Consider the following 21,746-nt stretch of genomic DNA (forward strand, 5'->3'; position numbering starts at 1 on the left):
AACAGATGGAACGTACTAATATGTCTTATCAAACCATAAAGTCTGAGAGTGAATAGAGTTCACATTAACAGATGATAGGAATCCAATGTTGACCCTTGGAGCTGACTTGAAAGGAAAAGTAACAAGTCATCAGTCACCTCATTCATAAATCACCGATGCATGTGAACTACATCTTTGCACCTTAAAGTTGTTACATGATATCACTTTTCCCTGATTATTTAAAAAAACATACACAATTAAATGAAGTGCAAACAGTCCAACTGTTATAAATCTAGGTTGCCGTCCGTACTTAACCCACAAATGTGTGGAAATACACAGTGTAAAGACCTGTTGAGTCTCTCGGTCATTCTTGCCAGTGTTCTCAGAAAAGCATGAAGCTCATGTTTGAAACATCAGATGTCCAGAATCAAATATGAAGTAACTTTCTTTCATCGTGTTGCGATCTGACAGGTAAAAAGCTTTGCATTGAAAACACCTTTTCAGCATCGCCGTATCGCGTGTCAACCCAAAGCCTTTCCTGTTAACCCCCCCCCCGAAAACCGAGAGTGTTGTTGAACGCTCTGTGACAGATATTAATGAGCCTTGAGTGCCTGAGAGGACATTGGATAGCTCCCTGAGTGTGCTCACACACATCCAAACACACTGATGAAGCCCAGCGAGGCATCCGATGAACTTTTTGCAGGATGCCGGCGCACAATCAGTACGCGTCCAATGCAGAACACACTACATTGTGCGCTGTATCACACAGGAGACTTTTGGAGAATTTATAGTTCTGGTCCCCCCCCCCCCAGAACCCCCCCCCACCCCGCTCTGCACGTGAGATCGATCACCGGACAAAAAGAGAGCGCCCTGAAGGTTTGTTGGCAAACCAATCTGCAACTGAAAGGAGAAGAGAAAAAAATACTGAACAGTTGGCAGAGGTCGTCTCTATTCATGGTTGCGATTGCGTATTTAAAAAACACCGTGATGGATTAATGGCATTGTGTATTCTTCAGATGATGGTCCACTGCCAGGGGCCGTCGGACTGTCATGGAACACAGTGTTGTCTTCAGCATTCCTTCCAGACGAATTGAGATGTTGTTTTATTCCTTCGCCGTTAATATCATTCTGCATGCACATGAAAGAAATCAGCTCCAAGAAGCCATTCATCATTGTGGGAGAAACTTTACTTTGGCACCCAGTACAAAAAAACTAGATTAAAACTGAATACTGAGACCTGAGAGTCTCACATGAATAAGACTGAATAGCGATACAGATTTAACATCTTTTTCTTCTTCTGCAACCGTCCATTTCTAAACTGAATGTGCAAGAAAAATGAAAAAAAAATGAAAAGGAACAAAAAGGAAACGGATCAAAAAGCACATTTTTGGGGCGTGATGATGAGAAAAAGAAAGGGAAAGTTATTGCAAGATCAGCCTTTTTTTCTGCTGCTGCTGCTAGCACGAACATGAAAATAAAGACATCTGTGTTGATGTCAAAAGGCTCAGGAGACTTGCCTGAATAGGTGAGAGGATAAGTGCCAGCATCAAAATGGTTCACCCTCTTGAGGGAACTGTAGACTGCCAACTTACCACAACCCACTCATCACTTTTCAGACACCAACCAAAAAAAACAACCTTCAATCCCAGAGAGGTAGGAAGTATTTTCACTGCAATCTTTAGGGTGCCTCGAGACATTGTAATTGCATCTGTAATCGCATGCATATCATATTATGACACTTTTGGACATTTCTGATGACGCCCACTTTGCAGTAAAAAGTCACCAACACAAATATGGTGTCTTCCCTGCCCCCATTTCATCATTCATTTTATGGAATAGCAAGGTTGGCATCTTAAAAGTTTACTTTTCCCACAACTGGTCAGGTATAGATGAGGAGGAGTTATGACCTATGGTCTCTTTCACCTGTGATTAAACTTTTTCTAAACATTAACCACGAGCTGCTCCCCTGCGCTATTGTGAGTGCAGTTTTCTGCTCCAGCTTCTTATTTTATTCCAAGGTCCGCCTTCCTGTATTTGGATCCAACCAGAATCTATGCTCTTCAGATAAGAACTACATTTTACATTTTGACTCAACAATTGAGATGGTTTGGACTAATCCTAATTTCCCTGCTTGTTGCTTTTTTATAGTGAAATTCCACCTAAAACTCCTCAGACACACTGTAACGTAACAGTGTGTCTGAGGTTGTCTCCCCGGACTTCAAAGCAGCAGATCTCTTTATGGACCCACTACACTCACCAGAAGGACTTCATATCAGCTTCTCCAGGATCTGACGCCTACTATTTACAATGTTACACGGTCTGTTTGGAGATGGGCTTCACTGGATGGGAGCGCGGACAATTCGCTCAGGTACCACAAACCTTTTTGAGTATATTCGGAGTTCAGTTTGAAATGAGCCCTCTGGCCTACAACCAATGAAAATGTTGACTGGCTTATCTGCAGCGGACGTTGGACCACGGCTGTACGCTGATGAATAAGAAAATAAACTAAATTGCTATGGCTCAAAGCACAAGCCAAGCTCCCCTGACAGATGAGGGCTTTGCGGCCAAGTGCATAAACACATGCGCTGGCTTGTTTAAGTTCTGCCTGAAGGGAAATTAGAAGTATGATACTTGTTGAAAAGTATGGTGCAATGAAAAGTATTATGAAAGAAGCTCTACTCCTTGTTCCGTAATTGCGCAAAAACATGCATGCAAACGTTATTGTCTGCAGGCCGTTCGACCAGTGTTCTCTGCGTAACTTTTTGCTCATTTATCCACCAGGCCACTTTCAAATGGAATTATTTCCCATGTTTATCGCAGCGTACAAACTGCCGTGAAGTGCAGAGTGACGGAGAGACAGAGTTTATTGCCTTAGCAGAGAGCAACTGTGATTCATTAGTGTTTGAAGCGTATTATCCGTGGAAAAGAGCGTCTGTCCATGAAGCCATTAGCAAGTAGAGAACATGGACATATCCTGCAAGAAAATCAATCTTAGATTGATAGTTATAGTTTTTATTAATAGTAGGTAATAGGTAATAGTTTTCTGTGTGATTGAACTCTGCTTGCCTTTAATTTGACATGACACTTGCTGGATAAAGCGGAATAATCAGTGGAAGATAGTTGCAGTTCTTAAAACCTGATCAGGAATAGCAATGACAGACAATTTTCTGCTCTGCGCTGTTCTGATCTGTTCTGCTCTGCTCAGTGGGGAGAATACGTATCAATAAAGCCATTTAGAATAATTTGACCACCACTTTGAAAGCATGGCATCTGGGGTATGAAAATTCACTCAGCCTGAACATTGTATGGTTTCACTGTAGTGATCATAGTGTTTTGTTTTGTCAACTGGAGGAGGATTGCATCCAGCATTAAGTGCTGTCGCCATCTGGAGGAAGATTAAGGGAACTGTTTTTTGGCTTGAAAATCAAAAAATGTCACACGCCAAACAACTTCAGAAGTAGGCTGAGCTCAACCACCGGTAAAAACACCCACGGGAAAACACTTCATTGGGACATGCAATGCGATATTATTAAGTAGACTGAGATGCGTGAACATTCAAATCAAGTTATTAGAAACAATAAATCAATGCAGGATGTGGCAGAATGGTTAGTGCACAATGAATGAATATATTTATTCTTATTTTCCTGACTTATCTATGACTCCCTTTGTCTCTGACTTCACCCCTTCCATATCTCACTAGTTCTACTTGGCTTTTTGACATTTTATTTGGCTCTTTTGTTCATTCTTGGGAACTTCTCTTCATCAGATCTGTGCAGCATGTTCTCCTCCTGAAAATCCGTTCAGTGGAGGCCTTTGTGCTCCTCAACGATCATTGTGACCAAAATTCTGTGAAACTCGCTTTTTTTTCATGCCAACGCTCTTTAAATCTGCCTCATAACTATAAAATAGTCATATAGAGGTTTGATAGGTTCTTTAATAGCAATCAGAACTATCCAATCAGAATTTAAATCGTTCTTTGGGGTCGGTTTATTCATGTTGTCCATTCAACACATTGTCACACACTGTCAATACTAAGCTGACAGTATTTTGTTTGAGGTTTACCAGCGTGCACAGAGGACAGGAGGGGGGGCCGCATCAGCCGGAGGGGGGGGGGGGGGGGGGGTCACTCTCAATGTGCTCTCTGCGAGTGCAAACATTTCTGCTTCAACTTGTGTTATCTGCGCGGTGGGTTGTGGGTGTGTGAGCGTCGAAGTAAAATGGCGGACTTGGCAAACGAAGGTGAGTAAGTGGCAGTGTGAGAAAAACAATACAGCAACTGCGCCCTTATAAACGATGCCTGTAAATTGTTTGCATATTTGGTAGCTGAAACGGCGCTTCTTAGCCCCATGTTAATGGTGAGTTCTGGTGTGCTCTAAGCCTCGCGGCGTTTCCAAGACTACAGAGTTAGCAAGTATGCTAACAATGCTAGCGGCTGGGCTACGGGTAATGCCTGGAATGCCCCGGAACGCCCTCGATAGATGCTCGCAACTAGCGCCGGCTTACCCCATAACGCTAGCACCCGGCTATTTATAGGCAGCATGTTTAGCTATTTGTGCTGAGTTTTAACAGCAATTGCGCAAATAAATCAAATATTGAGCGGCTTGACCTAACGTTAATACATGGTTATGTCTTTTGATAATAACGCTCAGCGTTAATAGCACAGCCTTTCAGTTCTCTAAAGCAGTTAGCACTGAATTGCGGGTCTGCTTTTCGTTTATTTGGGCGCGCAGAGAGAAACACCGTAGCTACGAAACCGCTTTGGCTGCTTGTTAAATGTTAACGTTATCTTAATTTAGTCAGCTCAGATCTGCTGTTCATTTATGGTGGACTGTTGACGATGGGGGAATTCAGCGGGCTTCTTGGTGACATTGCTTGTCAGGCGAGATGACTCATGCGGGATGGAGCGCATTAGCAAGCTAATCACCATAGCCAGAAAGCTATGCTGCGTTCGGGGCTTTAGGGACCATCCGGTGTCACCGGCTATTTGCTGGGACGGGTCAGATCGTGTAAATGCTAGCTGGTCAACTCATGCCGGGAGCCTCTCGTGCCGCTTGAATTTCTACTGTGAATATCAGTGTTGCATGCCTGGATTCTTGCATACATAATCTAAAATAATGTTAGCTGACTGCGAGCCGCAGTAGGACACAAGCTGGACGTTGATATAGGTCACACAACAATGTCTTATGTCTGCCACTAAATGTGTCTCTTACTCGAACAGCTAGCCATGGTTGGCTGTGTTGGTCCAAGTTGATAATCCTTGGCTGTAGGGGCAATTGCCGCATGCATTTATACCCCGAACCGACGAGGCTCACAGCGATGCTATACCTGCTCGGTGTTTTTAGGCCCAATCCAGACCGAGGAAAACCTTTTGTCTGTCAATGTTTATTTGATTAGACATATTACAGAGGTTATGGTGTCCAGGTAGATTCATTAGGAGGCCCATGGTGACATCATATTATTACATTTCTATTTGTGGTTAGTTGTGATGATGTTTTATAGCAGCAACAAAGTCGCTGGTGGTGAGCTGAAATGAAATCCCTTATTAGATTAGAAGAGTAGCTAGAGTTGCTGTTTGGCTTGTGGAATGACTTTGATGGTGTTTACATACAGGTATTAAACATTTGTCTATATTGTTTGGTGTCAAATGATTGTTTAGGTCCAAATAATGTGATTTGTTTATAGTGGTCAGCCTAATCCTAAAAGGATTGTGTGACTAACTAGTTATTGTTTGGTTATCCCTTAACTAGCTGAAATAAACTGATATTGTACATTGTTGAGCATTAAACAATTCTGTTTTTCAAGTGGCCTGTCTCATTTCCCCTTTTAAATGCTTTTATGTACTTGCTAGACCTAGACCTCTAACCAGAAGTGAACCAAAACATTTATCTTCCATACAGTCTCAATTATATGATGTCTAACTGCACCTCCCCGTATGTTGTATGGCTTTTGTTACCATGTGTTAGTTATTTTGATATGTATCACTGTACATTAGATTTTGCTGTTTTGATTTAGTGCTAGATGATTATGCGGATGAGTACTAAGGCACAATGCCTTCTAACGTTAGCTTTGCCAACTTTGGCTCCTGGAGCACAGTATCGTGCAGGCCACAGCGTTAGCCGCCGTTCTCTGTACCATGAAGAAGAATCAAACAGACAGGGTTGTTTACGTTAGTCCTCGGATGACTAGCCTACATTTTCTCTTAACAGACAAGCCTGCCATTGCGCCACCTGTGTTTGTTTTCCAAAAAGATAAAGCACAGAAGGTACGTGTGTTTTCTTGTTTTTGTTTTTGTTGAAGTATCTTTTGATGCCATATTTAATACCTTTTGTGGACTTGTTTTTATACGGACATTCAGTGGACGGCATTCTTGTAAAACACTCAAAGCAAAAGAGTTGTTGAGTTTAAATCTTTCCCTTCTCTTGCAGCGATCTGCAGAGGGCTCAAGTGCAGAGGATGGGGAAGGTAAATCCACTGTTTCAATGTCTTTTATTATTTTCTATCTCATCTTAATCACACAATAATACTAATATTTTGTTGGTATTTCTAGATTCAGATAAAGATGAGGGAAGTTATTGCCCCCCTGTGAAAAGGGAAAGGACGTCATCATTCCCACCCCCACATTCTGGTAAGGGCTCGTGGTGACTAAGCACAGAATCTTTTTGTTTTTGTTTGTGGTGTACACATTGATTTGTATGCTGAGTGCAATGCTTGTTTGCTACTTTGCAGTTCCCAAGAACAATGTATTCATGCCCTCAAGTTTCTGCCAGTCTCCAACTGGGAACTCTGACTCTGAGCCAGGTGAGGCATCCAGACCACCATCCGTTAATCTTCACAGCATCAAGCCCCCCTGCAGTCAAATGTTTCATAGGTTAAATGTGATTTTCAAAACAATTTTAGGCAACAAATAGGATTTGCTAAACGATAACTTGCTATCCTAAAAAAACATGCCAGAAATACTGTTAGACCACAGCTTTATATTTGATGAACATTGTGACAGAAATAGTTGGAAATTAGATAGAACGTTCTGTGTATTCCATGCCTGCAAACGCACTCCATTCCCCCCCTAATAGCTGTAGTCATATTGAATGTGGCACTTTTAGAGCTATCCCTTCAAGTAACTACCGTGGAGGGCTGATGTTGTTCATGGGTTGAGTGAACGCATGCTGTTGGAGACGGCAAAGCACATCTTCCATAGACGGATACATTTGACATGCATAAGTGGATCTATTCTAAATGAAGAGTGTATGTGCAACTACAAATCTTTAGTCTTTATTGTCTCTTTATAGATATATCAAAATTTCAGTGTGCCATTTCAGTGCAGTCAAGTTTGACGTTTGTGCCTCGGTTCATACTGTTATCTTTAGCTTGTAGTTGAGGTTTGTTGGTTTTTGCAAGAATGCAAGAATTTGGTCCTCCCTCCTTTTTGTGTAAGGCTGCATAAATGGTTTGTTTCAGTTTTTTCATGTGTTGCAATATACCAGGCGGGTATCTTATTTCTTGCATTTATCTGGTAAGTTTATAGTCAGCATTACATAAAATAGAAATTGCTACATGAGATGAGCTTCTCAAAATCCCCTACAACTTAGAGGAGGCTTCTTCACTATCAGACCGTTGTGTCCTAGAATGACCGTGCTGGTAGTAGAGCTTACCTGGCTGACGTGGAGGGATAGCCCCCCCTCTCCTTACACCATTTCACTCAGTTGGTAAGATAAACACATCTTAATCAGATTTAAAGATTCCGGTAAGGTTTTTTTCTTCCTCTTGTAACAGTTGGTGTCTTGAGCAAATAAAAACCTGCTTCTGTTGCGTTTTACGCATAGTGCATCCTGTTGTGGCCAACCGGTTTGAGCCCATGCACTAAAACAACCGCAAGAAGGGAGAGACATTTTAACACAACTGTTTTCAAAAGTTGTTTTTTACTCTTATTGTACTTTATTTTGCTTTTGATGTAGGAGGACAAAAATTAGCCCTTTTTTTTTCTTTCTTTCCCCCCCCCCCCCCCCCCCCAAAAGTGCCACTGAACTGGAATGGTTTACAGGGCATTACTGGTGTGTTTGGTGCCAGTCTTATTCGGTATTTACTTTAGATGTATAATGGCTGTCCTCAGATGGGTTATTTTGAGAGGAAGGTTTTCCAGTCTTTTAAAAAAAATAATATATATATATATAAATAAAACGTACCAAATTTGGCAGTGCATTCAGGCAGCTTTTGTAAAATATTCAGGTACCTGATTGTTTCAGGTCTCAGTTGCTGAGGTTTGGGATTCCTGTAGTTAGAGTTCACCTTGTGCATTTCTTTGAATGGAGTGACTCAAAACTAAAATGACACTGCTGGAGACATGATCAGGCTCTGCTTTAATAGCCAGGCTTGAGTAACATACCAGGAATAAATCAAATACCTGGCTTTGTTAGACTGTTTCTCGACCTCAGTGCGGTGTTTCAGCAGTGGCAATGCAACAACGCAATGTGTAAGACTATTTCTGTTGTTGTGACTGCAGGGGGACTTGTCATGTATGTGTGTGTATTGTGAATTATTCAAAAGTGGTATATTTCCGTTAATTGCATGTCATACAAATTTGACAGGAACAATGTCGCGGGATAACAGCTTTGCAGAGGGGAGGGGGTGTTGTACTCAATCATAAGAGTCTCTCGCTTCTATTGGGAGGAAAAAAGGATGCAATTTTAATTCATACTTTCTGCTTAAAAATTGATTTACGAGTCATGTCAAACCAATAAAGGCATTAAGATAGAGAAATATACGTGAGCGATGGATGTTGTGGTAACGGCCCTTGAGGTTGGACAGTTGTGTAAACAGACAGAACGTACCGTTAATGAGTTGTTTAAAATACGTGCCTCCTCTTATGCCCCGTCTCATCAGAAGAGAAGCCCATGGGATTCCGCTTAAAGCCACCAACTCTCATACACGGACAGGCACCAAGTTCAGGTTGGTGTTTGAGGGTTTGGGCCTTTTTCCTGTAACGTTTTCTCACACTGACTTGATGGAAATTGTAAAACAACTTGAACCCAGGCTTGCACCCTTTTCTATGACCCCTCTTGGAAATGGAAATGGTAGATCTAGACGTGAACATGTAGACCCAGAACTTCTCATTGTGTTCAAAAAGTATGAGACAAGTTGGCTCTGTTGCAGGCGTCCCAAGTCAGAAACCCAAGGAGCAGCAACGCAGTGTCCTCCGCCCTGCAGTTCTTCAGGCACCGCCCTCTAAATCACATATAGAGTCCAGTGAGTGCAGCTTGGAGTCACCTGCACTCATTAGTTAATACTATAAAACCATTCTCAAATACCATTTAAAATCTTCTTTGTCTGATTATTCATTCAACTTTGATCATTGATAACTTGCATAGTGCAAGTGCGCATTGTGTGTGTGTGTTTTTTTTTTTACCTGTGCCTTACAGGCTAAATTATCTTTTGGGAAAGAACTTTTTTTTAAAGTGAATTATCTTGTTCTTTTCTGTCTTTTCATTTAGATTCCATTTGTGGAACTAATGGTGTGAAAAAGTCGCCGGATGGAGAAGCTGTGACACCGTCACTCTTCTTGAACAACACGGAGCACTCGGCCTCCGCCAGGTCACAGGTGAGGAGTTGTTAATGGAAGTGAGGGAAAGCATTTCCCTCTACGCTATTTACAGTTTGTTATTTTCATGCTCATCTTTAATGTAGAAGTGTATCTATTTTGATTCAAGTTATACCATTTTTAGATAATAAAGATTCACTGTATTGCAAGTGCCGTTATTCTCAGCACAATGTTGCAGTGTTTCCAACATACAGAAAACATGAAGCTGACTCTGTTCCTTTTAATTGTTTTTGTTTCAGAAACATGAAAATGAAGAGGATGGAACAAGTGGTAACAAAGACGAGAAGGAGACGGATGTAGCAATATCTTTTGTGTTCGGTCAGAATATCAAAGACAGAGCAAAGGTGAGTTATTTTCTTTCATAAGTTTCTGTAATTGTTGCTCGTACTTCCACTCAAAAAGCTGGAAAGCGCAATGTGTCAAATCTTGCTCGGATGATAATACTATACATGTATTCACTATCATTATCACATCTAAATACAGCAAAAAAATAATCAAGTGCTATGAGATGATTTTAAAATGGCATTTGTAAATAAATGCATTAGAGGCTTCTTAGTTAGCCGCGCTGGTTTAATGGAACACGTGTGACTCCCTTTACAGGCATAACATCAACTACAGTGTATGCACAAGCGCATTAGACCACCGTACATGACGGCATTAAAAAGTGCAACACGTACAAATATATTTTTTAACAATAACCGAAATGGGACGAAGCACGAAATATGAATACAAGACAACAGATTGAAAAATGAATGGTCCAAAAAAAGCGAGTAAATAAAAACATGTCTTTAGTCTTGCTAACTGCTTTACAGCTGTTATGAGCGAGCTATCGCTAGCTTGATCAGCTGGATGATGAGTAAACAGCTGGAGGCTCCTTACGTTCCTCACGTCAAAACGGGACAACGTGGTCTTTGCCTGCGTCATGTGACTCAACAACTGCCGTCGCTGCTGGGCTCCTTCTTCTGCTCTCTTTTTTTGCTCCGCGCTCATCTCCACAACTCATGACATGTCACAAAGTGACGTAATCATTTCGCGGCACAAGCAATCGATAATGAAATTCGTTGCCAATATTTTTAATAATAGATTTTTATCAGTTTCATTGATTTGTTTTTGCAACCCTAATCCGGAGTTTCCTTAATGTGGATTTGTGAAAATGTTTGGTCTCTCATACAGATTGAATCCTTTTCTGTAAGCATAACTCAAATGTACCACTTGTTTTCTATAGTTGGAAGAGAACAGTAAAGAAGGCAAGTCAAAGGATGGCCTGCCTCTGGACTCTCAATCAGAGGGCACTAATTATTTCTTGCAGTACATCTCTACCCCAAGGTAATACAACCGTCTCCTTGGAGTACTTTTAGGATCTCCTAATCTATATTTAGCTTCCATTTAACATTTTTTTCCCCCGGTTCTTTCAGTTCAAAAAGCCCCGGCAACAGTACAGACGATGGGGCAAAATTTGTTTTTGGGCAGAACATGTCTGAGCGAGTTCTGGTGAGTTTGTGCAACTTGTTGTTGTATGACGCGGCCGTATCGAAGAACCTGGTGGGATGGAGCATCGAACAAGTTCCAAAGATCAGCTCTGTTGTGCTTTCAGAGTCCCCCAAAGGGCGAGTCCTTAATCGAGGAAAATAAAGAAGTTTCAGCGGCCCCTGCTTCAGAGCCCCCATCACAGGAAACCACCCCGGAGAAGGGTAAAAATAATGTTTAACTCGTCTACCTATAGATTTTAAAAACAATACGCTTGGCTGCACTAGAGTGAGGACTAGAAAATGACAAAAGCAAGACCTGAGGCTATTGAATAAGTAGTTCAAAAGAAATGTGACATTCAAACTATAATACCGTCAATATTCAAAGAAATATCTATTCAGAATTTTAACTCTTTATTTGCTCATCAAGTTTAGTGGTACTTCAATTAGAACACCATAATGAGCTTTGGGTGTAATAAATACTTTATCTGGGTCCATTATTTTTTTTCTATCAGTTTCCTGAAAGGTTGAAACCGTTTTTAGCATTAACGATTTTAATACACTCCCCAGCACGTAGTTTGTGTGAAGTGTGAAGGAAATTTTATTCAGATCCCTAAAAGAAACGACATCTGCTTGTTAAGGAGGAAAATAATACAGTACACGTAGCTTTACAGTGATATATTTTTTATTTTAGAGAATGTCTTCTATAAATCATGGACTTCTACTTGACAACAACTGAGTCGAATAAAAATACTACATCACCTTGTGACATAAAACTGTGCGTAGATGACAGTATTTCACACTGTTAACAATGTGAAGGCGTTTGTCATAGCAGACAGACAGACATGAACTGACTCTTCACAGAAGACCTGAAGTGACCTGTCAGCACTTGATTGTCCAAAATCTGTGCGTAATATTTTACGTCACAAGACAATAGGGGTGTGAGAGGAGAATTTAAAACAAACTAATACCGCTTTGCGAAACATCTTGGAAGCCAAACGTTAACTGGGCACAGCTTTCTCACCCTCTGCTTCATCTGACCAGTCAACAGCGTGTCCGAGTCTTTGGAGGAGTCTGCAGCCGCTTATACCAAAGCCACAGCCAAGAAGTGCATCCTAGAGAAAGTCGACGTCAAAACCGGAGAGGAATCGGAAAGCAATGTTTTACAGGTTAGAGAATGATTCATCGCATGCAGTGAATACATGAGGCAGAAAGCAATGCAATTCTGTTTTTTCTTTTGTTGCTGTCTTACTTCAGATGCAGTGCAAGTTGTATGTTTTTGAGAAGACTGCTCAGTCGTGGATAGAACGAGGTCGAGGTTTGCTGAGGCTCAACGACATGGCATCGACAGAGGACGGCACGCTACAGTCTCGTCTAGGTAAACACGCCTTTACAAAGGTTAAAAGACAAACATCTGATACATATGGAATAACTGAGATTACACATTCAGTAAAATAAATGGTTCTTAGTTTCTGTTTTCATGTTGATTAATGTTGCAATACCTGACATTGAACACAAGGGGGGGTAGTGCTCTCAGACACACTATGGATGCAACACAGTATGCTGCATGTGTCGGTGGAATAAGGAGTAAGATAGGCTTCATCGTCAAAGAAAGATCTGTAATGAATACAAATCTACCCTTTATGCTACTAGCCTCAGCCATTTTATTTTATTTCAGAAATTTAGAATTTGATCCCAAAAAAGAAAAAAACACTTTCCAACTATAGCTGGGTTTTTTTTCTTCCCTTATCCTGTATTTATGCTGATGAACATTCACTTAGCACAATACAATATTGGCAAACATCCTGAGTTTGTTTGGAAGGGGCACATTAACTTTTCAAATTGAGAACTCTGAGCACGACAAGAGTCAAGTGGAATACCTTAAATGAACAAACACAGCTGCTTGGTTCTGTACTTCATTCCTTTGGTATGCGTCTCTTTTTGACATTCTTCCAGTGATGCGGACCCAGGGCAGCCTTCGGTTGATCCTCAACACTAAACTTTGGCCCCAGATGCAGGTGGACAAAGCTAGCGAGAAGAGTGTACGAATCACTGCCATGGACACAGAGGACCAGGGGGTCAAGGTCTTCCTAATATCGGTACGTACCAACCAACATTTTACGGCAACATTAGGCAACAGTAGTTATGATGGCCTTTCCTCTTCATTTAGCTTGCTCACTATAGTTGATGCTCCTCACAGTGGAAGCCTGCGTTATCGTCTTTGCCACGTTTGTCATAAACGTTTTCCAAATGCTGTTTTTATTTGAAAAATGAAGAAAGAAAATTAGAATTTAAGCCATCTTGAGGTTATTGTTGCCCATATGTGGGAGAAAGTCTTTGTGCTGAGTAGCCTCTCCCACTGTGTCTCCGTTCTTTAGGCTAGCTCTAAGGACATAGGTCAACTGGCTGCAGCGTTACACCACCGTATATTGGCCCTGAAGAGCAAGGCGGACCAGGAGCCCGAGGCCCCGACAACGACCATCCCCGACGCCGGGTTACCACAGTCCAACGAGGACGACAGCGACGAGGAAGACGATGCCTCCGCCTCGGCTTCAGCCTCCACTCCGGCTACGAGTGAGTGATTTCTACTGTGGGTGATCGTGTGTCTGCAACTCCCAGTTGTTTACTCGCTCTTGAGCCAAACGAAAGTCATGATTCGGCGCGCTTGCGGGTTTGATTGCTGCTTTTTGCTCGTTGGTATCGGAGCAGAGGTTTTTTTTTTTTACACGATTCGGACCACTCTCTTACAAAGCCGTCGCCAACCTGCTCTCGCTTTGCTTTCTGCAGGTAATTCAGAGGGAGGAGAGGGCCAGGCGGCAGGAAGCACATAGCGTCACTCATGGACAGCCTGCTAACATGCTGCCGTTGAGGCATTTTGCTGTGGGCATCTCCATGGACACCCCTTGACCAACATGGGTCCTCCAGACCAGTACTTTTGGATATTAGAAGTCTAGCTCCAGGAAATAACCCCTTGTGCCGGAGTGTCTCACCCAACCTGTGCAGTTCATCTTCTCTGCATTCAACGTAATATCTGGAGTCGTTTCTTCCCTCCCGCGCCTGTTTTGTGTTTTATTTTTGTTTTCGAGTATTTTTTTCCTCTCCCCGATAGCAAAAATAAAGACTTCAAAGCTTTGGTTTGGGACTTTTCTGCTCATCATATTGATGAGTGTAAGGGTGTTTTTCCTCTACATTTTAAGGTATGGCACATGTTAAGACTGCAGTTTCTACTTTGGGACCTTTTTACTCACTCTACAGCCGTACCTCTGGAGGCCACACATCCAGAGGAGCTTCATTCACAGTGTATTTGACTAGTCATCATTCAGGTGTTCCAACCATCCTCCTGTCCCCCTCCCATCCCATCCAGTGCGTTCGGTTTTGGCAAATGTAATTTATTTTGGATAGTCATTTTCCTCCGACATCTCAACACACACGTGCTGCTTGTAATGGCTAGGCAAGACCACTCAAGTTGTCATTAATAGCAGTTTCTTATATTTCCTATCGACCTATATTATACATAATAAAATACTGAAACAATGCAGTTTCTGCTAATGTGAGTTAATGATGTGAGGACGAAACAACTCCATTTTTATTCTCAACATTAATGTGCTTTTTATTTTATTTTTTTAATGATTGTTTTGCAATGTAAAGAAAATGAACTCATCAGTCTACATTCTGCATGTAACTGTTATTTCTTTCTTTTAGGCACCCACGGTTTACTTTGATCCTATTTTTATTTTTAAGATATACAAACTTTTTGTCCACTGTCATTGGGAATAAAGAAGTCAATGTGAGGAAAATCTGAGTGATAACTCTAATACTCTTTGAATGTCATGTACATTTTAATATATCATTTGTTAGCGCACTGTGTTTTCTCATCTCCCAACTACCCCTTTACAAAATAAACCATTTTGGACTGACATTTGGGATTTTTTTCTTCTGAATTATTTGTTTGTGAAAGATCATAATTTCAGAGTACATCACTAGAGTATATTTGAAGTGTATTTAAGTAAAAACGGCAAAAGAAAGTATTCACTATCGTATGGCCTTTCTTTGACACATACTATATTGTAATTATTTGACATGTTAGATACTATACTCCACTCAACAGGCTAAGACTTTTTTTAAATTTTTGGATGACTTAGCATGTAACTACTATGACTTTTTTTTTTTTTTACATCAAGTAAAATGACTTCTCTGACTGTTTTTAAAACAAGAATTTCACTTTACTCAAAGATGACTTACTAAAAGCATTATTTTCAATATACTGATCTCCAACTTTTTTCCACCAGAAAAGAATACTTTTATATATCCCATACAGTGATTCTATTTCAACTCATTTAAGACCTTCTTCAACATGCTGTACCATGACGTCTTTCCACACTAGAAATACAACATATCACTTCTGCCTTTTTCTTGTGTTCATAAATGATATGTATATTGGACTTTTTCCCCCCCATATGGCCAGGCACCAACCTGTCTTAACGAGGTCACAGCACCACTAGAGCACCAGGATGCAGGGTTACCTGGGATCCCGTGGGCCTCTAAATATAGAATGGAACCCAGAGCCTTCAGCTATTAAGCTGACCACGGTCCACTTTGAGTTTGGGGATAGACACCCTCCCCCCCCGTGGGCGTAAGACTTGTCTCTTGAATAACTCTTCTGGGCAGGGCTGGCTCAGGCTTGGCCTCGGCTCTTTCTCTCCCAGCAGGTTTCCATGGATACTGGTTTTACCTGCTGTCATCAACCCGCCTTGCGCCCACCGCTACTATTACTGTTATTACTAGTTAAATTACAGATCTATGCCGTTATCGTTGTATTACTGTTATTGTTAGTTTCTATAGTAATTTGTATAATAATGTATCATTTCCTTCATTTTGAATGAACATATCTTCTGCCTGGCTCCTCCCTTTTTTTCCCTATTAAAGTTTTTTGGGGATTTTATATCTGATGGGAGTGATCCGAGGAAAATAGGATGTGGTATCTTGTGACTTGTGATATTGATCTATACAAATAAAGTTAGATTGGACAATGAGATCCTTCATGACATTTCTATGACTTAATATAGTAGGACTTTTATGTGTCAATTTCCCTTTTCGTTGATGTTTATGTACGTTTATGTATGTAGTTTTAATGACGTACGCTATGATGTTATACTATCTATACTACTATCTTTTGTAATACATTCTATAATAGGACTTTATAATTACAAGTGTATATACTTTATATTGTAAATCTTTTTTGAATTTTATGTCATGAATTGATGGAACACTATACTATGAATATGTTGACTATAATATGACTGCTGATGTATCGTTTTTTACGTTATGTTATTTTAATGTACTTTTTCAATAAACTACATTAGGATTATTTATAACTTCTATTTTCTTCATACTATACTCAATATGCTATGTCTATGACTAGTGACTTTTGTATATTTACTAATCTATTAGATTTTTATTACATACCAGACTGTTCTAGCTTATCATCTTTCTCCTGAATTATTTTAATATATCATACATAACAATTTATTACTTTGTCAAATTATATAACTTTTTTCAAAATCTTTTTTTAATTTCTTTATTCTTCGCCACACAATGTACTGAATGTTCCCTCCAGTGACTGATTTCCCCCCCTAAATACTATACTATATTGCCTTTTAACACACTATACTAGACTCTTTAGTCCTCATTTCATCTTAGCATTCAATTACTTTAAGACTTTTATTGACATAATATACAATTATTAATTATTATTAAGACACTTGTTTTAAAATATTGTAATTTGACTTTTTAAGACACACTTTTCTTTTTTTCTTTTCTAAAGACAATGTATGTATTATATACTCAACTATGCCTTTTTAAAAATAAATGTAATGATGTATAATACCATCAGTTGTGAAAGACATTTTCCTTTGCACTTCCTTTATGATATTTTTGATACTTGCAACGCTGTGTAGACAAGTACTGTTTTAAAAGGGAGAGCATTAAAATGATTAAAATGTAATACACATTCAGGGGCCACAACACGGTTCGATGGTTAACACTTCGATCTGGGGGTATTAAAAGTTTAGTTAACATCATCACAATGTGTTGAATGCATTTCTTCAACATTCACAGAGCAACAATGGTTACCCACATGGCTTTATAGCACCGCTCGTGAGCAAATACTCAGCAGAGCATCTTTATTGTTAACCGGGGGATATTAAATCCGCTCTTCCTTGCAGTTCCCCAAATGAATTCATCAGTATCTGCACACATATTCATTTGCATTCGTTTTGTATTGAACAAACTTGAACTTCCGACCAGGTGGGAGCCGTTGTAAAGTGATACGGCTCAGTTACAGCAGCTCCTGAATTTCCGTGGACTTGGACACCGGTCAGGCCTATACATGTCATGATGTCAGAATAAGAAGCTTCTAATATGCATTGTTGAAAATGTCAAAGCCCAGGAAGTGACCTCTCGTCGTTACTCAAACAGCTCCTTTTGAGAATGTGTTACAGAGAACAAATAACACCTGTTAACACAAACCACATTCCTCTCGTTCACACAGTCGCCGCTTGTGTTAACTCTGAACTTTAAAAAGGGAGAGCAAAATTCAAATGGCCGCCCTCGGATGGCACAATTTGAAGTGATCACCAGTGAGCTGAAGCGTGTTTACAGAGGGCAGATCTGATGAGTCATGCAGCTCTGGTCAAGTTGGGAAGTTCTGTCAAAACTTGAAGGACAATCTTGTTTGAGTGGATTAAGTTCAAAGGAGAAGTTGATAAAATACAGCGACGAACATACTTAATATTTGGCGAATGATCTGATGGAAGAGAGGGTGGAATGTTTTGATATCAGTGAACAGAGTTAAATATGAATCCACTCGTACTATATTCATCCCTCATGGTGGTTTAGATAAACATCAGGTGTCACATAAAGAAAATCATCAAAACCACAGTAACATCTTTGTCATCTTATTGTTATTTTAAACCATGTATCTCCTTAAAAGGAGTCAAGACATGTATAAGAGAACCGGGGCAGCAAGAAAACTCTACAATGAGCTAGATAGAAATAGATAGAAACATTGCTGTTGATTGTAATATTCTTGGACTGTAATTTGTTGACAGTATTTAAGAGATCTCCGTAGTTATCCATCACATTTGCACGTGGCCATCAGTAACCCAGATTAGGTTGAAAGGTTTTGTTATTGTCATTCTTCTGTTCTTCCACAAGGGGAAGCCATCATGCGAAAAGCATCTCTAAATACTGAATAATCATGCTTTCAAAATGCGGGATTAATGTTTTAATTTCAGTAAACTTGTAAAGGTTTCACCGCTCCGCATGCTTTGAACATGTTGAACAGGAATACGGAACTAAGCTGGTACAGGCCGCAGGGAGTGCTTGTTCATACTGATATGAATTATTATGACAAACAGTAGAATCAATTACTGACACATCACAGCCCTCAATTTCCTAATTGATCCATGTAGCAACAGATGCTGACTTCCATTAGACATAACAAACAGGAATGAAGGGGACGTAAAAGCCCCATCAGCCCTTCAACTCTCCTCCGACTCCATTCAAACGTCACATGGAAAAACATGAATAGGCAACTAAAAAAAAATCACATTTTGTGTAAAAAATATAATCAGATACAAATTGTAATCTCAGGAAACCAACTTGTGTTATTAAGGACACAAAATAAACAGGGTGAAGGTGGATCCTGGATCCAGGTCAATAACATTATGGATTATGTGGAGACAGGAAGGATGTGAACACTCAGATCCAATGTAAACGTTTAATAATAAAGTCCATTTGGGGAAATAGGCGGCTAAAGTTTCATGTTGGAGCGAGTTAATTTCTCTGCAGGATCATCGCTCCATTTGGCGTTCTAGCTGTACACCTTGCCCCACTTCTTCCTCCCCACCCTTTAATCCCCCCCCATTCTATCAGATCCTGCCACTCCCAATCATTACCCCACCCCAAAACCCCTGTAAAACACTCATGGATACTACAAACAGTCACACACCCACCAACACTGAGAGAGAACACACATCCTGGCACGCACGATTTTATATCTGACTCCAATTTCACGGTTACTTAAAATCACACCCTTCTGCTTGTACAGTGTTTGCACTGTGGAGCCCTGATATAAAGAGAGGCAAGGAGAAGGGAGGAGGTCAAAAGTTTTAAGGTGTGGAGCATAAAATGATTCACATGGAAACCAAGGACTGATTAAAAAGAAACCTTAAACAACAGCACAGTGTGTCCCGAGGCCAAGATAACTGTACTTTATTACACAAGGCCAGACATCTGCATACCATCAATAGCATCAACAACTATTGTGTTGTTACATAATGTACCCGTCTGATAAATGCCCAAACAGAAACCAGCCAATCACAAAGCTAGATCACTGTAGCAGCAGCAGCCCCCCCAACACTGACATGCTGATGGTCATTTATCATTGGTCAAGGTTTATGTATTATATTATATTTTCTGAGACATGAAACTAAATTCATGCCATGTCATGTCAGGAGTGAATTATTAATAGATTTAAGCTTTTAAATATTCATGCATGCAAAATGCACATGCATTTTGCATGAATATGAGGAGTCCAGAACAGTGCAGCTCTTTTAGTAAATGATGCATCCATGACCTCACCTTTCGTCCGTTAAAGTAATCTTGCATAAATCTTAAAATGCAATTAAAAAACGTGACGCTCAAATAAAATAATCCCCCCCCCCCCCCTCCAGCCCAAATGTATCTTGTTAATTGCTCTTTGGAGAGTTCCGAGTTGCTCAGGAAGAAGAGAAACACCTGCTCGCAGCAGTTGTTCAGGCTGTTTGGTTCCTCCAGAGTCGGCGCTGCATCCTGCGTCCTGCTATCGTCCAGAAGACTGAACCCACCAACGTGCTGCAGCTGGACATGGGAGGAGGTTGGAATACTTTGGCGTGTTTATTGTAGATCTTGTCATGGCTTCGATCAATAACAGATGTGTTGTACACACCAACAATATTATCCTGCAACATGCTACAATGTTGACATCAATATTGAGGGTTAATTTAAGAGGATTGGATAAAGAGAGGGTAAAAAGGGTGATGTAAATTACTGTATTCTAGTGTTTGGGTCTCTAGCCGGAGAAGAGATTCACTTCTTTTAATATGGAGTTGATTCACTGCTGCTGGCATTAGTGTCCCATGAAAAAATGTCGAGTAAAAAAAAAATTCTTTGAAAATGTCAAACCACATTCCATGCGTTGTACAGATTCCTCTCGACGAATCGTGTTTTGTGGTCGAAATGGATGCCATGTGTTACTGTGCAGTTACATTTTCGAAGGAAATGTTGCTTTCATTAAATGTCTTTTCTTTCTCTTAAGTCCCAAAGTTCTTTGCTGTGGTTGTGTGGACATGTTGGTTAGACGGCATTCACTGCAGTGGCAAGTAGCGGAAATATCTGTTTATATTAGAGGTAAAGTGGTTCCACTTTAATTGCGCTTGTAAACATTTTAAGCATTTTTTGGTTGCTCTGAGTATAAGAAAATACAGATAAATGACTATGTAAATGGGTTGGGAAACGCTCTCCAAACCGCTCTCTTTGCTCTTGTAACTGGGAACTTCTTGGATAAATTAGATTTCATTCTATCCAAATGTTTCAGGGTCTAAGTCTTTGATGTGCGGGTCATGTACCTCTGTTATTCCTGTAGTTGGTTTTAGAATAGAAATTGCTTAAAATACAATCTGTTGAAGTAACTTCCCTGCACAGCTGTAGTAAATACAGCAAGTCACGGTCAAACTAAAACATCTGCTCCACTTGGGGATTCATAAACCTAAAGGGGAAAGAGATTCTTTTTTTTTCACTGACAGGAATACAACAGTCCCCCCCCCCCCCCCCCCCCCCGGTTCCTCCCTGAGCCACATGACTGTGTGTGACCTGTCTGTGATCCACTGCTAACCAGGATAACTCAAGCGGACTTCTGTGCTGCCTCAAATGCCTGCAGCCTCGGTTTAAACTTTAAAAGAGGTGGCGTCGCCTCGTTGTAACTACGCAGGAAGTTGCGTAAGTTGCGTTTGTCTGGCTTTTTCTGGCATGTAAGTTAACAAGCACTTAGTCTTCATGCAAACATGACCCAGGAGGAGCTTTACTTTTCCCCGCTGGACATAAGTGCTACTCTGGAGATGAACTATGCAACAACACATTCAATTTAAGAGTTAACCTCCAGAGTTCTATCTAGTTCCCAGGTTTTTTTATTTTGGGATTGAGGGCAAAACTTCCACCAAACATACTACGTCTACTTCATGTGGAATGACCACAGATCATTAGAAAGTTTGCCATCACGGGAGAAACTCCTGAGTACAAAACACCGTCGTAGGTTACAAAAGATCAATATCAAAAGAGTGTTTTTTAGCATGTCGGATTAAAGCCCATCTCATAAACACACCTTCACTGCTCCAAAGGTCAAAGGTCACATATAATACTTACAAGATGAATTATGCCTTTGCTCTGTTTAAGTGTCCCAATACGACATGTCAGAGAAAAAAACATCTGGGCCTCGGATCAGATACAAGAGAGGAATGCAGCTGCAATTAAGGAAATCACCTACAAGTGCTTTACCTGCTATGACACGCCAAACAAGTCTCTCCTTGGAAAACACTCAAATGTTATTCCCTCATGTCAAATGGAAGATGAGTTGTGGCTGTGTTTGCTACTGCTGGGCTAATTTGTCTGTT

At 40.5% G+C, this 21,746-nt stretch overlaps 1 protein-coding gene across 3 annotated transcripts; it reads left to right on the plus strand.

Moving 5' to 3' along the window:
* The first annotated feature begins 4,117 nt into the window (after positions 1-4,117).
* ranbp3b (RAN binding protein 3b) lies at positions 4,118-14,956 on the plus strand. Of its 3 annotated transcripts, none has more exons than XM_037458875.2 (17): positions 4,118-4,218; positions 6,186-6,241; positions 6,405-6,441; positions 6,527-6,604; positions 6,706-6,777; positions 8,857-8,922; positions 9,127-9,219; positions 9,465-9,571; positions 9,811-9,915; positions 10,797-10,897; positions 10,987-11,062; positions 11,166-11,262; positions 12,082-12,206; positions 12,295-12,415; positions 12,994-13,136; positions 13,416-13,611; positions 13,825-14,956. In XM_037458875.2, exons 1-17 carry the CDS (start codon positions 4,197-4,199, stop codon positions 13,866-13,868), a joined length of 1,539 nt encoding a protein of 512 aa, XP_037314772.2. In that variant the 5' UTR covers positions 4,118-4,196; the 3' UTR covers positions 13,869-14,956. The 3 variants fall into 3 exon arrangements, with proteins under 3 accessions (XP_037314772.2, XP_037314774.2, XP_037314773.2); XM_037458876.2 differs by having other exon boundaries at positions 4,157-4,218; positions 6,228-6,241; XM_037458877.2 differs by lacking the exon at positions 9,127-9,219 and having other exon boundaries at positions 4,126-4,218.
* The last annotated feature ends 6,790 nt before the right edge of the window (positions 14,957-21,746 follow it).

The sequence above is a fragment of the Pungitius pungitius genome, chromosome 15, assembly GCF_949316345.1.
Source record: "Pungitius pungitius chromosome 15, fPunPun2.1, whole genome shotgun sequence".
Lineage (NCBI taxonomy): Eukaryota > Metazoa > Chordata > Actinopteri > Perciformes > Gasterosteidae > Pungitius > Pungitius pungitius.